This window comes from Oncorhynchus mykiss, chromosome 16 (genome assembly GCF_013265735.2).
Source record: "Oncorhynchus mykiss isolate Arlee chromosome 16, USDA_OmykA_1.1, whole genome shotgun sequence".
Taxonomy (NCBI): domain Eukaryota; kingdom Metazoa; phylum Chordata; class Actinopteri; order Salmoniformes; family Salmonidae; genus Oncorhynchus; species Oncorhynchus mykiss.
In genome coordinates, this window is record NC_048580.1 from 36,242,141 (window position 1) to 36,260,452 (window position 18,312).

At 39.3% G+C, this 18,312-nt stretch overlaps 1 protein-coding gene across 2 annotated transcripts in view; it reads left to right on the forward strand.

The window, feature by feature from the left end:
• LOC110491876 (chemokine-like protein TAFA-5) overlaps positions 1-17,841 on the forward strand; it is a 54,618-nt gene extending 36,777 nt beyond the window's left edge. Inside the window, exons 4-5 of one of the 2 annotated variants that reach the window (XM_021565697.2) lie at positions 13,596-13,642; positions 16,570-17,841. In XM_021565697.2, coding sequence (XP_021421372.1) covers positions 13,596-13,619 — 24 coding nt within the window. In that variant the 3' untranslated portion in view covers positions 13,620-13,642; positions 16,570-17,841. The other variant, XM_036946770.1, reaches the window with a different exon arrangement.
• Positions 17,842-18,312: the final 471 nt, after the last annotated feature.

The window sequence follows — 18,312 nt, forward strand, 5'->3', positions numbered from 1 at the left end:
GATGAATTGCCTCTTTGAGGACATTCTGAATCTGAATCATGCATTTTGATGAATTGCCTCTTTGAGGACATTCTTAATCTGAATCATGCATTTTGATGAATTGCCTCTGAGGACATTCTTAATCTGAATCATGCATTATGATGAATTGCCTCTTTGAGGACATTCTTAATCTGAATCATGCATTTTGATGAATTGCCTCTTTGAGGACATTCTGAATCTGAATCATGCATTTTGATGAATTGCCTCTTTGAGGACATTCTGAATCTGAATCATGCATTTTGATGAATTGCCTCTTTGAGGACATTCTGAATCTGAATCATGCATTTTGATGAATTGCCTTTTGAGGACATTCTAAATCTGAATCATACATTTTGGCTGAAATCCTTAGCGCTCTATAAACAGAACAGCACACACAGGACGACTCAATGGGTCACAAACAATTGTATTACAATTCAAAAATGTTTCTCCTGCTGCCCTGATGGCTTTCTGCCAACTGTTCCTTCTCCCTCCAAGTTGTTAGCCAACATAAAATGATTGTAGGACCCATTTTCTGGACCCTGGACTAAAAAGCACTTTCAATGAAGAATCTCCATTGAGTATGTTTTTTTTGTCCAGCAGTTGACTTAATCTTGGTCCGCAAAACCAGCCCTATTTTTACAAGCCTATGCATTGAAAAGCATTGCTTTTGAATTTCAGCCTTCGATCAGTTAATCTGACCAACTAAAATACTGAAGTGTTGATAACGGCATCTTGTAAAATATGTTTTACTGTCGCTGACTATGCAAACCAGCGTGCCTAAGTTCTTAATGCCCAAAGTTATTTTGATATCCCCTGCTCAAAGTTGGAGGAGACAGACTTTGAGCCCAGTGCTCAAATGAAGGAAAAAGCCCCTGGATTTCCCTTTAGTTTTCATGCAGGATGTAATTGATTGTAATGTATTGACCCCCCCCCCCCCCCCCCCCCCCAGTTGTATAAGGAGTAACAAACTATTTAATTATATATATTAAAAAAAGTATGCTTAAATGAGCACACAGAGAGAAAGAGGAATACTGTGTGTTAACAAGGAAAGAAGGATAGGTTTGGTAGGTATGAAACAGTATGGATAGATGGAAAGTATGAAACAGTATGCTATAGATGGAAACAGATGTAGAAAGAAAGATGACTTAAAATGAAAGAATGAAAGCTGACTGCTGAAATAATTTCAATATGATTCCCCTATTTGTTCCCTCTTCTCTTTGACGTTCCAATGGCCTTTATGTTTTTAGCTCCATTTTAAGAGCTAGTGAATTTCATGACTTTATGTCCCTGGGCACAGCCCCTTGTAGGTATAAATACTCATCTGGTGCTGCCCCACTCTATTAATTCATCTATGTTTTCCTTTTATATTCTCCTCGGTGTATGTTACCCCTCTCTTGTTCTTGTCAGAGCCCCTCTGAACACAGTCTTTTCCCCTGTCACTTAGCGCACTTTTAGCCCGCTTCGCATTTCAACTTCTGTCATTGACTACTTTTTCAACTGACATTTTTGTTTTACACAGCTCTGTTTTCTTTTCCACAAACCGTTGTCTGGTGTAAAAAAAAAAAGAAGACCTGTGTTCTGTTGGGGTGTAACATTCAGAATGTTACATTGCTCTCGATTCCATGTGTAGGGTATCTTCTATACACCTAATTTCTATCGGCAATGGTCTGGATTGTGCTCCCTACTAAGTATGGAATGAGGCACATCAATTAGTTAAAATTAGTAGGTACGTATTGTGGCAGACGGCAGGGAGAGGTGAGGGGTGATTGAAAGAAGATATCGTGCAGCCCGCTGGCTCCACCCCCAAACCTTATATGGATTTCCTGCCGATGGATCGTTAAGCCATTGCGTGCTTGAGGATAAAAGAGGAAGCGGGCTGCACAAAGAGGGAGAGGACCGAGAGGGAAACGCGTATTGTGGAGAGTGTGAGAAGCGTGAGAAATAGCTGTACCCTTATCCATTGTGAACTGGTTGCTGGATTCCCCCTTTCCCATGTGTGCAAATATCTCTAATAAACTAATTCATAGATGCTACCTTTATTAATGGGAGTATCTTCTGGCTGGGGGATTTTTGTTAAATTATGTTTAATAATAAACTACATTCCTCAATATGACTCCATTATTATGTGAATAAATACTATAGGCCCATAAGCGTATTCGATGGGTATAGTCAAGGTAGCGAGCCTTTTTTCACCACTCAGATTAATATGTGTCCAAGATTAATGTTATGCAATTATTAAGAGGCTGAAAGACAAAGAGCTAATATCTTGCGATCAATGTCCTAGCATAAAATTATTGAGTTAACCTTAGCTCTGAGCTGCAGAGTTAGAGTCCAAGCATAAATGCTTTGTGTGAATAACATTTACCAATAGACCTACTAAATTATGAACGTAAAGTCAATCAAATAATTAGAAGTGCATTTACTCAATTCAACCAGTACGATTTATTAGTCATGAAAGAATTGACAATTACAGTTGTCTTGTCTTTCCCTCCTGGGTGAGGATCAAAGAGAGCCCCCCTCCCCCCTCTCTCTTTCTTTCTCTTTCTCTCCCTCTCCCTCTACCTCTCCCTCTCCCTCCCACCAGAGAGGAAGGGGGGAAAAATTGGGCCAGTTGATGACTTTAACGACCGGTCGTAAAAAATCTCTCTCTGGCCCTTTGCAGTATGGAATGTCTGAGGGAAATGGTTGGGGGGACTTAAAGAGCAATCATGTCAGATACTTTATTGTTTGGTGATATCATTAAAGGCTTTAAAACGGAAACAATGTAACTTTAAGAGCTTTCACAATGTATATGTCAGAGTTACATCTACATGTTGTAAAACATATAGGAGTAAATATAAACTATTTGTGAGAAGATTAAATGTGATTTCAGTCTTCTAAATAATAATTGTTTTTCATGTAAAGTTTTACCCAGTCAGTAACCACACCCACGTGAGCACAGACATTATGTGACATTATGCCAAAAGGATGGAACACCCCCTTTGACCAGAGTGCTTAATAAGGACTCCTAACTAAATTTACATCAGACCAGTATACGGACGGTAAGCTGGATGTGACAAATGGTTTAAAACTATAAGACCAGACAATGTGGAGTGGTGGCTACACGTTCAAATGGTTGCGATTTAAATACTGACCAAAACATGCCGGCTTGCTGCCGGTGTGGAAAGTGGTCTTAGCTGTACCTTGAATAATCAACCACTAGACCAGAAAGCGTGGAGTGGTGGCTACATGTGGAAATGGTTAGACTCCACCAGACCAGAGAATGTGAAGACCAGCTTGACCAACAGCGTGAAGGTGAAGACTAGACATTCACAGTCCACAACCTTGACCAAAGACACGAGGGAGATTCCATAAAATGACCATTGGAACGTCTGAAGGATCCAGTCTAATGGACAACCATAGACTTAAACAAACAGAGACTTTCTGTCGAATTACTTCCCATGTAGACGGACCGGACGATTTCAACAGAGAGATGACAAAGATATCCAGTGGTTGCTCAACTAAAAGTTTTGCGATAAGGCTCCGGGACTTAGAGGTAATTTGTGGTTTAGTAAGGTACCCTGCATCACCACTTCATTGCTCCAGACCATCGCAAGGGGGAGTTAGAGCACTGATTATGCTTTTGGGTCCCAAGGCGCTGGTCTAAGACACTGCATCGCAGTGCAAACTGTGTTGCTACAGATGGTGGTTCAATACCTGTGACTGGGAGACCCATGAGGTGATGGTAGGCTTTTGATTTCTCTCCTTCTAAAACCAGAAATAAATATTTCCAAATAACAAACTTGCTTTATTCACAAATTAGTAACAATGTCTCACCCCATGTTCAAGAAGGGTCTTTTTTCTTGCTCACTTTCCATTATTTGAAAACGAAATCATATCCAAAATATCGTTATTAAAAAAAAGCTATTATTATTATTATTCATTTAGAATGATATAAAAGCCCCTTAGATATTGTCACAGATATAATATTAACCATGTTTTCCTAGGCGTAGCAGGCTGTGAATTCTGCAAACAACGTTTCTAGCAGGACAATATATATTGAACATATTGGTCATGGCTCGTACAGTGCCTTGCAAAAGTATTTTGTTGCAGTACAACCTGTCATTGAAATGGATTTATATTTGGAATTGATGTAATAGACATACACAACATTTCACAACAAGTGAAATTTAAAAAATTACTTATTTAAAAAAAATCTAAAATGGAAAAGTGGTGCTTGCGTATATATTCACCCCCTTTGCTATGAATTCCCTAAATACGTTCTAGTACCTTCAGAAGTCACATAATTAGTTATATTGCACACAGGTGGACTTTATTTAAGTGTCTCATGATCTCAGTGTATACAGTGCCTTGCGAAAGTATTCGGCCCCCTTGAACTTTGCGACCTTTTGCCACATTTCAGGCTTCAAACATAAAGATATAAAACTGTATTTTTTTGTGAAGAATCAACATCAAGTGGGACACAATCATGAAGTGGAACGACATTTATTGGATATTTCAAACTTTTTTAACAAATCAAAAACTGAAAAATTGGGCGTGCAAAATTATTCAGCCCCCTTAAGTTAATACTTTGTAGCGCCACCTTTTGCTGCGATTACAGCTGTAAGTCGCTTGGGGTATGTCTCTATCAGTTTTGCACATCGAGAGACTGACATTTTTTCCCATTCCTCCTTGCAAAACAGCTCGAGCTCAGTGAGGTTGGATGGAGAGCATTTGTGAACAGCAGTTTTCAGTTCTTTCCACAGATTCTCGATTGGATTCAGGTCTGGACTTTGACTTGGCTATTCTAACACCTGGATATGTTTATTTTTGAACCATTCCATTGGAGATTTTGCTTCATGTTTTGGATCATTGTCCTGTTGGAAGACAAATCTCCGTCCCAGTCTCAGGTCTTTTGCAGACTCCATCAGGTTTTCTTCCAGAATGGTCCTGTATTTGGCTCCATCCATCTTCCCATCAATTCTAACCATCTTCCCTGTCCCTGCTGAAGAAAAGCAGGCCCAAACCATGATGCTGCCACCACCATGTTTGACAGTGGGGAAGGTGTGTTGCTTTTACGCCAAACATAACATTTTGCATTGTTGCCAAAAAGTTCAATTTTGGTTTCATCTGACCAGAGCACCTTCTTCCACATGTTTGGTGTGTCTCCCAGGTGGCTTGTGGCAAACTTTAAACAACACTTTTTATGGATATCTTTAAGAAATGGCTTTCTTCTTGCCACTCTTCCATAAAGGCCAGATTTGTGCAATATACGACTGATTGTTGTCCTATGGACAGAGTCTCCCACCTCAGCTGTAGATCTCTGCAGTTCATCCAGAGTGATCATGGGCCTCTTGGCTGCATCTCTGATCAGTCTTCTCCTTGTATTAGCTGAAAGTTTAGAGGGACGGCCAGGTCTTGGTAGATTTGCAGTGGTCTGATACTCCTTCCATTTCAATATTATCGCTTGCACAGTGCTCCTTGGGATGTTTAAAGCTTGGGAAATCTTTTTGTATCCAAATCCGGCTTTAAACTTCTTCACAACAGTATCTCGGACCTGCCTGGTGTGTTCCTTGTTCTTCATGATGCTCTCTCCGCTTTTGACGGACCTCTGAGACTATCACAGTGCAGGTGCATTTATACGGAGACTTGATTACACACAGGTGGATTGTATTTATCATCATTAGTCATTTAGGTCAACATTGGATCATTCAGAGATCCTCACTGAACTTCTGGAGAGAGTTTGCTGCACTGAAAGTAAAGGGGCTGAATAATTTTGCACGCCCAATTTTTCAGTTTTTGATTTGTTAAAAAAGTTTGAAATATCCAATAAATGTCGTTCCACTTCATGATTATGTCCCACTTGTTGTTGATTCTTCACAAAAAAATACAGTTTTATATCTTTATGTTTGAAGCCTGAAATGTGGCAAAAGGTTGCAAAGTTCAAGGGGGCCGAATACTTTCGCAAGGCACTGTATATATACACCTGCACCACCAAGCAAGCGGCACCATGAAGACCAAGGAGCTCGCCAAACAGGGCAAGGATAAAGTTGTGGAGAAGTACAGATCAGGGTTGGGTTATAAAAAAATATCCAAAACTTTTAACATCCACGGAGCACCATTAAATCCATTATTAAAAAATGGAAAGAATATTGCACCACAACAAATCTGCCAAGAGAGGGCCTCCCACCAAATCTCACAGACCAGGAAAGGAGGGCATTAATCAGAGAGGCAACAGAGAGACCAAAGATAACACTGAAGGAGCTGCAAAGCTCTACAGCAGTGATCGGAGTATCTGTCCATAGGACAACTTTAAGCCGTACACTCCACAGAGCTGGATGTTTGGTGTTCGGCAAAAAGCATGTGGTAGACTCCCCAAACATATGGAAGAAGGTACTCTGGTCAGATGAGACTAAATTTGAGCTGTTTGGCCATCAAGGAAAATGCTATGTCTGGCGCAAACCCAACACCTCTCATCACCCCTAGAACAGCATCCCCACAGTGAAGCATGGTGATGGCAGCATCATGATGTGGGGATGTTTTTCATCGGCAGGGACTGGGAAACTGGTCAGAATTGAATAAATGATGGATGGCGCTAAATACAGGGAAATTCTTGAGGGAAACCTGTTTCAGTCTTCCAGAGATTTCAGACTGGGACGAAGCTTCACCTTCCATCAGGACAATGACCCTAAGCATACTGCTAAAGCATCACTTGAGTGGTTTAAGGGGAAACATTTAATTGTCTTGAAATGGCCTAGTCAAAGCCCAGACCTCAGTCCAATTGAGAATCTGTGGTATGACTTAAAGATTTCTTGAAGGAGCTGGAGCAGGTTTACCTTGAAGAATGGGCAAAAATCACAGTGGCTAGATGTGCCAAACTCATAGCGCAAAAGGTGGCTCTACAAAGTATTGACTTTGTGGAGGGGTGAATAGTTATGCACGCTCAAGTTTTATTTATTTATTGTCATATTTCTTGTTTGTTTGTGGTAGGCATGTTGTGTAAATCAAATGATACAAACACCAAAAAATCTATTTTAATTCCAGGTTGTAAGGTTTTTAAAACAAAATAAACTTAAATATTGTTTTAGATATATATTGTTTTGGATATATAAATATATATATATATATAAATATATATATATATAAATATATATATATAAATAAATATATATAAATATATATATATAAATATATATATATATATATATTTATATATAAATATATATATATATATATATAAATATATATATATAAATATATATATATATATAAATAAATATATATATATATAAATATATATATATATATATATAAATATATATATATATATAAATAAATATATATATATAAATATATATATATATATATATATATTTATATATATATATTTATATATATATATATATATATATATATATATATATATATATGAAATCAAGTTCATGGCACTGTCATATAGCCCCGGCACCTGCATAAAGTTGAGTGACTCATTCATCACTTTGGATGTAAATAAATTAGAACCAACATTCTTTCTGATAGTCTTTAATAAAGAAATGTTTTGGTTATCCTGACCTGGACACCATGTACAGTATTATTTTAACCCATTATGACAATTAGCAGGACAATATACCTTTACCAACGACTCTCTGTATTTTAATACTTAGTGCATTGCAATTGAACAGCATAAAAAACATTGTGGATGGGGCCTCCCAAGTGACGCAGTGGTCTAAGACACTGCATTGCAGCGCAAGCTGCATTACTACAGATGCTGGTTTGATACCTGTGCTGGCCGCCACCAGGAGACCCATGAGGTGGCTTTTGGTTTCTCCAGAAATACATAATTCTAAATAACAAACTGGTTTTATTTAAAAATGAGTGAGAATGTCTCATTGCATGTTCAAGAATGGTATTTTTCTTGCTCACTCTAGTTTAAATGAAAACGAAATAATCTCCAATATATTGTTACTTTTAAAACAAAGCAATCATTATTATCATTAATTCATTTCAAGTTATATAAAATTAGAACATTTTCCACATTTTCAGATATTCTCACAGATCCTAACGAAAAATTCCCCTTAGATATTAATTTAGAAACCTCCAATCCTCTAAATGTAATTATTGGTGGAGAGTCCCGTCATTGATCAGCATTAAAAACATTGTGGATTGGGCGTAGAGCCCCGTCATTGATCAGCAATAAAAACATTGTGGATGGGGCGGAGAATCGCGTCATTGATCAACATTAAAAACATTGTGGATGGGTTGGGAACCATATTTAGGCAGCCATCCTCTTTGGGTATTTCGTGGGTTATTGTCAGCGAGGTGACAAAGAACCCGATGGTCACTATGACAGAGTTCCTCCCGAGAGATGGAAGACACTTCCAGAAGAACAACCATCTCTGCAGCACTCCACCAATCAGGCCTTTATGGTAAAGTGGACACCAGCTAGAGTTAGAGTTGTCCAAACCTTTGTCTGAATTCGCAGTTTCAGACCCTTGGAGATTGCTTTTCCAGATGGATTAAACATACTATTTTTTTGGTTCATAGACTACTTCCTTGTAGATGACAGACTTCTCCATTCCATATCTTCATGTTCATTTAATCCAATTGTTGTATCTGACCACGCCCCTGTTACTATGGAAGTAGTCTTTCAAACTGTTGACAATCTGTGACGGCCTTGGCAGCTAAATACTCAACTGCTCTGCAATGAACACTTTATCAACTTTGTTTTGCATCAAGTTGACATTTTCATGAGTACAAATAGAACCCCAAACATCTCTGTGTCTACTCTCTGGGAAACTTTGAAAGCTTAAATCAGAGGTGAAATTATTTCCTACGCCCCACATTTGAACAAACTGAAAAGGGATATGCTACCTATGTAGATTCCATTTCACCATCTCCGGATATTTATAAGGAGCATTTAACTTGGCAAGCAGAATTTGACAAATTATTAACAGACCAGGTTACTGAACTGCTTGTCAAGTCTAGGAGCACTTACTATGAACAAGGAGATAAAGCCAGTAAATTATTAGCTCACAAGTTAACTTCATCATCATTTCAGATTCCTAAAATCCGTACATTGTCTGGGATATCATTAGACCCTAGGGTGATCAATGATGAGTTCAAGAGATTTTACCAGTCTTTATATACTTCTGGAATTAAAGCTACATTGGAATTGGATGATTTCTTCCACTCACTTGCTGTGCCTTCTGTCAGCCGGGATTTCATAAAGAAAATTAGAGTAGCCGATCACTGTTGAAGAATTGTCTAATGCGGTCAAATCCCTTCAATCCGGTAGAAGCTCAGGGCCAGACGGCTACTCGTCAGAGTTTTGTAAGACGTTTCTCTCCAAAATAGCCCCTATTCTAATTAAAATGTACAATGAAGCATTTGTAAATGGTGCTCTCCCACAGACTCTCAGTCAGGCAAACATTTGTCTTATTCTTAAAAAAAAAGACCCTCTTGACTGTGTATCATACCGTCTAATTAGCCTGCTAAATGTTGACTATAAAATTCTACCCAAACTCCTGGCAACGCATCTGGAAACAGTCTTCCCATGAATCATCTCTCTGAATCAAACAGGATTTATTAAAAATAGACACTCATTATTTAATAATATATATAATCCTTCTGTCGCCAATACATCTGAAGCCATTATATCCCTGGATGCGGAGAAAGCGTTTGATCTGGTGGAATGGACATTTTTTACACTCCAAATAAATTCGGCTTTGGATCCAAATTCATTACTTGGATAAGACCTATGTACTCATCCCCTCAAGCCTTTGTCAGGACTAATAAAACTCAAACAGACTGCTTCCTTTGCAATGATCGACACGCCAGGGTTGCCCTTTAAGTCCCTAACTGTTTGCCCTCGCCATAGAACCCCTTGCAATAGCACTTCGCTCCAACCCCCTCATCAAAGGTGTAGTCAGATACGGACACAAACTGTCTTCATACGCAGATTATTTATTATTATATACATCCAACCTTTCTATTTCTGTTCCTGCTGCCCTTGACACTTTCACATCCTTAGGTCACTTATCAGGGTATAAACTGAATCTCAGTAAAAGCGAATTGATGCAGCTTAATATGGCCACAAAAAATTCCCCTTTACATAACTTGCCATTTAAAATTGACGGATGTAACCCGTCAGAATGCTCTCGATGGTGCATCTCTCTTTTGTTACGTCTCGTGGGTTTCATAATCAAATCTTTACAACAATTCAATAATGATGACCCTCATTATGCGCTGCGGCACAACCCCAATACACAACAATAGCAATTCTAGCAATAGGCCTAGAAGGTGCTATAGTATAGTTCACGGCTGATCTCATCCAACAAATAATGTACAGAGAAATGGGACCAGCAGGCTGTTAGACAGCGACTGTTGTTCATCTTCCTTAGCCATTAGATTGAATGATAATGTGTGTTGCCTGGATAAGTACACACAATCCCGCCCTGGTCTGATTGCATGCACTTTGGCATGTTGTGTATTCGGGGCTCTGCCGAGGCAGAATAGTAGCAATTCTAGGTGTTGTTAGTGGTTCTGAGCTTGATGAGTCTTTAGATGGTTAACCCCACCCAGCAAAGGCCACCCCAGGATGCTAGCACATTACTGTGCAGTCCTCTTGCGATACAATTTGTATTTTTTTGTCATTGTGCTCGCAGTGTCTACAATGGCTGGGAACTCTGACGGTGAGAATTGGTGTCTTTGTCTGAACTACCGCAAGTGTTAATATAGTGTTGTCTCAACTCCGGTTCAGTGTACAGTATGCAACCAAGCTGCTGGGGTTACTTGAGTAAATAGTTTGTAACAGTGGATTTTATATATGTAGCAATGTTTGTAGAGCTCTTGTTTTAGTGGCACAACTGGGGACTTTTCATTGTACATTGTCAAGTGGGTGGTCATGATGTGTGTTAGTGGTCAGAGGACCACTGGTTCAAGCCCAGTAAAGGGACCGGGACAGTGGAGGAAGCGAGGCTGTTAGCAGCACAGTGAAGCCAGTTACATAGAGACACATTCTTTTTTAGGGTTCGATCAGCACTCCTACTTTAAGAAGCTTGACACATACAGTCTCTGGAGCTCGTGGTCAGGGTTTATGCCTTTCAGTTAAACAAAGAATAGCTAGTTAGTGAAACACTCGATACCTTTGTTGTATCCCTCTTTCTCCATCCCTCTCCCATTCTTTTTTTCTATCTTTCTCTTTGTAGCCTAAGGAGAGGACATAGTCTGCGATGTCCTTAGGTTTCTTGTCCTGTGAACACTAGGCATTACTCAGCTGTTTGTTTGACTGGCAGTGGTACAGGCCACTATGTCTCTCCCACACCACCTCCTCTCCTCGACCCAACTCCCCTTGTTAGTGTCAGCATTTAACAGTGCCACTGCCTCCTCAGCACATTGACCTGAGTTAGTATCCCCACAATCGATATCTAAGAGAAGTAGCGAGAGAAGGGCACTTAAATGTTGGAGAAGTACTAGCTCAGTCGGGACTCGCCTTTGGGGGGGAGAAATCCCTTTTTATTTGAGAGCGAACGTAGGAAAAGTGCCAAAGTTGGGTATATCCTAAAAGCCAACACTTCCTTTGGCCGCCGTTCCTTCCAGTTCTCTGCTGCCAGTGACTGGAATGAATTGCAAGAATAACTGAAGCTGGAGTCTTATATCTCCATCTCTAACTTTATGTGTCAGCTTTCAGAGCAGTTTACCTATCACTGTACCTGTACACAGCCAATCTGTAAACAGCACACCCAACTACCTCATCCCCATATTTTTATTTATCCTCTTGCTCTTTTGCACCCCAGTATTTCTACTTGCATATCATCATCTGTACATCTTATCACTCCAGTGTTAATGCTAAATTGTAATTATTTCCCCCCTCTATGGCCTATTTATTGCCTTACCTCCCTACTCTTCTACATTTGCACACACTGAACATAGATTTTTCTATTGTGTTTTTGACTGTACGTTTGTTTATGTGTAACTCTGTGTTGTTGTTTTTGTCACACTGCTTTGCTTTATCTTGGCCAGGTTGCAGTTCTAAATGAGAACTTGTTCTCAACTGGCCTACCTGGTTTAATAAAGGTGAAATAAAAAATTAATTAAAATATCAATATCTCGCCTTCTACTCAGTTCTTGTAGTTTATAATAGATAGCAAGGTCTTGGAACTCTTCTCACACACCACCAGTAGGGAAAGTTCTAGACATTCAGCCTTTAACTGAAGAAAAAAATGAAATCATGAAAACTTGGGCGTGCTCGGAAGATTCTATTGTGGTCATTTAAGATTTCTTATTTTGATATAAAGATGCAGCAGAAGTACTTAGCATTTAGATGGATGTGGTGTAACAGCACCGCTCCGAGGAGTGTTTCTCTGATAGCGCTTGGTAGGGCACTTGCACAGACAGAACAGACACAGCAGGCAGACAGACCAGACCTTGCACAGACAGACCAGGCACCGACAGGACAGACGGACAGACACAACACACAAACGAAAGGACCAGACACAGAAAGACAGGCGGGCGGGGAGACCCAACATACAGAGACACGACTGAACTACCGACTGACCAACAGATGGGTGGGAAGTGGAATACCAAACTGTGCCCGTTGTTGCTGCAGGATCCCCCCGTACAGCAGTGAAGAGGCTCCTGGGAATGCCAATGTGTTTACCATTCCCCACTGTACCATGGCCTTGATTGGCTGCACAGACTATTAGCTTCCTGATTATGAACAGCTTAGACATTAGCTTCATGGAAGTAAGTTATTCATTCCCCACAGCTAGAAAGCACTGGCAGTTGTGTCCGTCCTTCTGGGCAAAAGGCAAACAGTTGTTTTTGATGCCTTACCAGTTTAAATGCCCTGACGAGTTGCTTTGAAAATGTGAGGGAAACAACAGAAAGTGTTTTGGGAAATGAATGAGAAACACAAAATATTAGTGATTATTCACAGAGAATAGATAATGAAGTGGAAATAAAGTATTCCTTTGCTACAACATGCAGCGAGCATATAGTTCAATTTTCACTGGACACACAGTATATTGTAATTGTTCTATTGTGACCCTGGAAGGTAATGCCTCAGGAACCATGGCTGAGTCGCCCATATGGACCCACCTTACCTGCTAGTATTTCCTGGTATTGTATAGTTCAAAGGACAGAAAAAATGCAACATTTGACAAGTAAGCCTAACTTTACGTTTTGGGCTCCCGAGTGGCACAGCGGTCTAAGGCACTGCATCTAGAAGCGTCACGATAGACCCTGGTTTGATCCCGGGCTGTATCACAACCAGCTGTGATCGGGAGTCCCATAGGGCGACGCACAATTGGCCCAGCATCGTCCTGGTTAGGGGAGGGTTTGGCCGGGGTAGACGTCACTATAACATAAGAATTTGTTCTTAACTGACTTGCCTGGTTAAATATAATAATACGTTTCCATCATCTAGCCCTTAATAAATATAATTGAATGTCTTTCCATCTGTGCTTCAAAAGGAACATCTGTTATATGCTCCTTGACATTTTGCTGGACTAAAGCGTGATCGTATACTTTGATAGAAGAGAGCTGTGGTCTGTCCTGAAGTTTCTGCTTTTCAATATTGTCTTTTATCTTCTTTCTAGCCTTTGCCTAAGGAACCATCATAAGGAGTTTAGAACACAGTGGGTAGGTGAGTCTGGCTCAATCCATTCTCTCAAAGTGTTTCTTTTTTGCACTTCCAGCTGTCAATCACATTTTTATATACAGTGGCAAGAAAAAGTATGCGAACCCTTTGGAATTACCTGTACTTCTACATCAATTGGTCATATAATTTGATCTGATCTTCATTTAAATCACAACAATAGACAAACACAGTGTGCTTAAACAAATAGCACACAAACAGAAATATGTCTTCATGTCTTTATTGAACATACTGTGTAAACATTCACAATGCAGGGTGGGAAAAGTATGTGAACACTTGGATTTACTAACTGGTTGACCCTCCTTTGGCAGCAATAACCTCAACCAAACATGTTCTGTAGTTGCAGATCAGACCTGTACAACGGTTAGGAGGAATTTTGGACCATTCCTCTTTACAAAACTGTTTCAGTTCAACAATATTCTTAGGATGTCTGGTGTGAACTGCTCTCGAGTTAGCCTTACATTAATTAAGATAGCCTCCTGCAAAATGTCTTGATAAACTTGGGAATTCATTTTTCCGTCGATGATAGCAAGCTGTCCAGGCCCTGAGGCAGCAAAGCAGCTTCAAACCATGATGCTCCCTCCCTCCACCATTGTTTACAGTTGGGATGAGGTGGTGGTGGTGTGCTGTGCCTGTTTTTCTCCACGCATAGTGTTGTGTGTTCCTATTAATCAACTCAACTGTAGTTTCATCCGTCCTCAGAATATTTTGCCAGAAGCGCTGTGGAACATCCAGATGCTCTTTTGCGAACTTCAGATGTGCAGCAATGATTTTTTTGGACAGCAGTGGCTTCTTCCGTGGTGTCCTCCCATGAACACCATTCTTGTTTAGTGTTTAACCTATCACAGACTCATCAACAGAGAGGTTAGCATGTTCCAATAGATTTCTGTAAGTCTTTAGCTGACACTCCAGGATTCTTCTTAACCTCATTGAGCATGCTGCACTGTGCTCTTGCGGTCATCTTTGCAGGACGGCCACTACTAGGGAGAGTAGCAACAGTGCTGAACTTTCTCCATTTATAGACCATTTGTCTTTCCATGGACTGATGAACATCAAGGCTTTTAGAGATACTTTTGTAACCCTTTCCAGCTGTATGCAAGTCAACAATTCTTAATCTTATATCTTCTGAGATTTATTTGTTCAAGGCGTGGTTCATGTCAGGCATGTCTTGTGAGTGTTTTTTAAAGGGCGGGGCACCTCTAACCAACTTCTCCAATCTCGTCTCAATGTTTGTACTCCAGGTTTGCTGACTCCTGACTGTGTTTGTCTGTTGTGACTTGTGATGAAGATCAGATCTAATTTTACGACAAAGTGTTCACATACTTTTTCTTGACACTGTATTTCTTAATTCCATTATTTTACTTTTAGATGAGTGTGTAATGTGAACCGTTAGATACAACTGCACTCTTGGAGCTCGGAACACGTTTTTAGCTATACCCTCAATAACATCTGCGAAATATGTGTAAGTATGTGACCAATAACATTTGGTTTGATTTGAGATGAGCAGAAGTGCAGATCTGAGACCATCTTAACATCTACCAATTCTAACATTAATCGTTGGATTTTAAAGGTTAAACTGGCCTCTGCGCTTATATATTGTAAGTGAAACATACACCCATTCAAAGCAAAAATGTTCTCTTTTTCACAGAAAATACATAATTGGTGGTTGTATTTTCCTCTGTGAAAACGGCTTTGATGAAAAAAGTGCATAGGAACAATCTAAAGGCGCTATACTGCTAGAAAATTACTTAATGCAGAGGGTTACAAATTAATAAAGCCCAAAGAGGCTGCTTCAAAGGACCAGCCTACTTCAAATGGCTGTGTTGTTTAAGAAGACTAAGGAAATATACTGTGGTGTTGAGAGAGTGCGCTATGAATAACCGAATTAAGTCAAACCCGCACTGCAGAAAACCGTAAACTCCTTTCTTTATTTCTTTATTCACAATTAATTTAGTGAATTTCTGAAGCAATAGGAATATTATTTATCCATAGTGCAGAGCTGTGTGAATCCCAGCCTAGAAAAACTATGACTGTAAAATTGGGTGATATTGCAGAATCTCAATGCCTCCAAGTGTCACAGCCAATGTTGTAAGATTGATTTTCCTTCTTCCACAGAGATAACAAAATGTATTGCATACATACACAAATTACCAGAGATGGGGAGAAAAAGGAAATTGGGTGCGTCGTAAATATTTATTTTCCGGGTAGCCTCAAATTCATGAATTTCTTTGCAGATTTCCAGACTCATATTTAAATGTATGAAAGCTTCATATGAGCCGTCTAGGGTGTCTAATTTGACGATTGTCATGGTGAATAATTTATGTGGAAATTTATGTGGAAATTCTCCATTGTAATGTATGGCAATTTTTGATATGGTTTTATTATTATTGAACTCAATGAAATGTTAATAAAAAGTAGCTTTAGAATAGTACATAGAATAGTGCATGAAGTATACTATTAAAATAGTATGTTTTATTTAACCTTTATTTATACAGGTTATTCTCATTGAGATAAAATCTCTTACATAGTCCTTAAACTGATAAAATCTCTTAAAAGCCTACATAGTCCTTAAACTGTCATTATACACCACTTGTTGGAATATTAGGAGTGTTTGTATAGTCAAATCAACATGCATTAGTCACATGCGCCGAATGCAGTGAAATGCTTACTTACTAGCCCCTAAACAACAATGCAGTTTCAAAAAATACAGACAAGAATAAGAGGTTAAAGTAACAAGTCAGCTGACTTGGGAAGTTGATTTCATTTTTCCCTTTTATAAAGTTCATAGTTCGCTCAATATGAAGTCATCCTGTATAAATGACAATGAACAACCACGAGTGATGAAATACATTGTTTTCTCGACTCTACTGTTTTCCCCCTTTCTCCCTCTCTCTAACCCCCTACCCCCATTCCAGGTTTTTTTGTGCCAATCATGGCAGAAGGGGAACAGAGAGCAATCACCAGGCAAACACATTTTGTGTCGATTCGCCAATTTTTTTCTCAAACCACTACACACCCCCACTCCAAAAATCAGAGGAGCCCTACTATGTGACAGTGCACAGATGTCCGTACTAGCCAATGAAAGCAACACACCACAGCATCATCACCGGGACCCACATGCCACGTCACGGACTGAAATACAAAACCTACTGTATATAGCCTGGGTTGTTTCAGCACGGCAAGCAGGATATCATTGGGAGTCTATGCATGTGTGAGGAACCAATCATTTTTCTACCTATCCCTATGGAAAAAAATCTGAAGGTGTGTGTGTGTGTGTGTGTGTGTGTGTGTGTGTGTGTGTGTGTGTGTGTGTGTGTGTGTGTGTGTGTGTACCTTGTGATATACAATGGGAACAAGTTGACATAACCTTGTTCTTAAGTGTGACACATCCAGTATTGTACTTCTGTTGAGAACTTTGTCACTTTTACCTGAAGCTCACTTTCTTGCAAACTTGTATAATCATGTTTTAGGGGATGATCATGGATTTAAAGCATCATTATAACAGAATCATATCTTTTCAATACATAAATATAAATAGAAAGATCTATGTCACATAAGTTAAAAACAGTAAGTATGTCCGTCAATGTGTAGTATCAATTAATTATTTCAAAGTTATGGTTTGAATTGCCTATGTTTTAATATGAAGCACATTGCAAGTGGCATACCTCCATATACGACATCAAAGTGCTGTTGTTTATATTGGATATAATGTGTACATTCACTGTGTATACTGTTCCGTGAACATTGTCAACTTGAATTTATGTTACAAGAATATAAGAGAGCATCACAGAAAGAGTGAGATCATAAGGATATTGGAAACATATCACCCGAAATGTAGTTATTTTCCTTCGAAACACATGAGGATAAAAAGGCAGCCTCTCATCCCTGGGGCTAATGTGTGTGTGTGTGTGTGTGTGTATTTGTGAATGTAGTCATGTGTGCTTGATGCTTGATTCACAGTGACAACGTTTACATGTGCACAGTATTCCAGATAGTAGCTCATATCCCAGTTTAGGTCTTATTCAGGATAAGATGTTTACATGCACCTTTGATATCCCGCTCACGAGTATCCCTTTATCCACGAATAAACTAAATATTCCAAATTTGCCCGTGGACGGCGGAATGTTTTTTTTGACAGGGGCTGCGAGATATTTTGTTGTTGCCTCACTCAGATAAAAATAAATAATAATCTGACATTAAGTAGGCTATTTGTTTGTTTCTCCAAAATGTGATACATGCTTCTCTTTTGTCATTACTTGATACTCAATAATAATGTCATAAATCCATAGAATGATCATCAACAATCTAGTTGACATCTGTAAAGTATTATCTTTCATTTCTGCTTCTCACACGGAAGCACACAGACGTTTGGGGACCGGGGAGATTTTGCAACATTTCCAAATTACATCAGTTGTTGGCCGGTTTTAAAGGACCCCCCACACCTCTGAAGAATGACGAAGGCTACTTGTACATATTCACAAATTAGGTGTGGGAATTTCCATGTGGAGTTGATAAGCATCAACATGTAGCTAGCATGCGAACCTGCTAACCTTATCTAACTGACTAGCTAGCAAATGTTATATGTTGTTGCTGTTGATTCTGTTTTTACCTACAACATATTCAAAAGATTAGCTAGCTGGCTCTGTGGCTGGTTATGG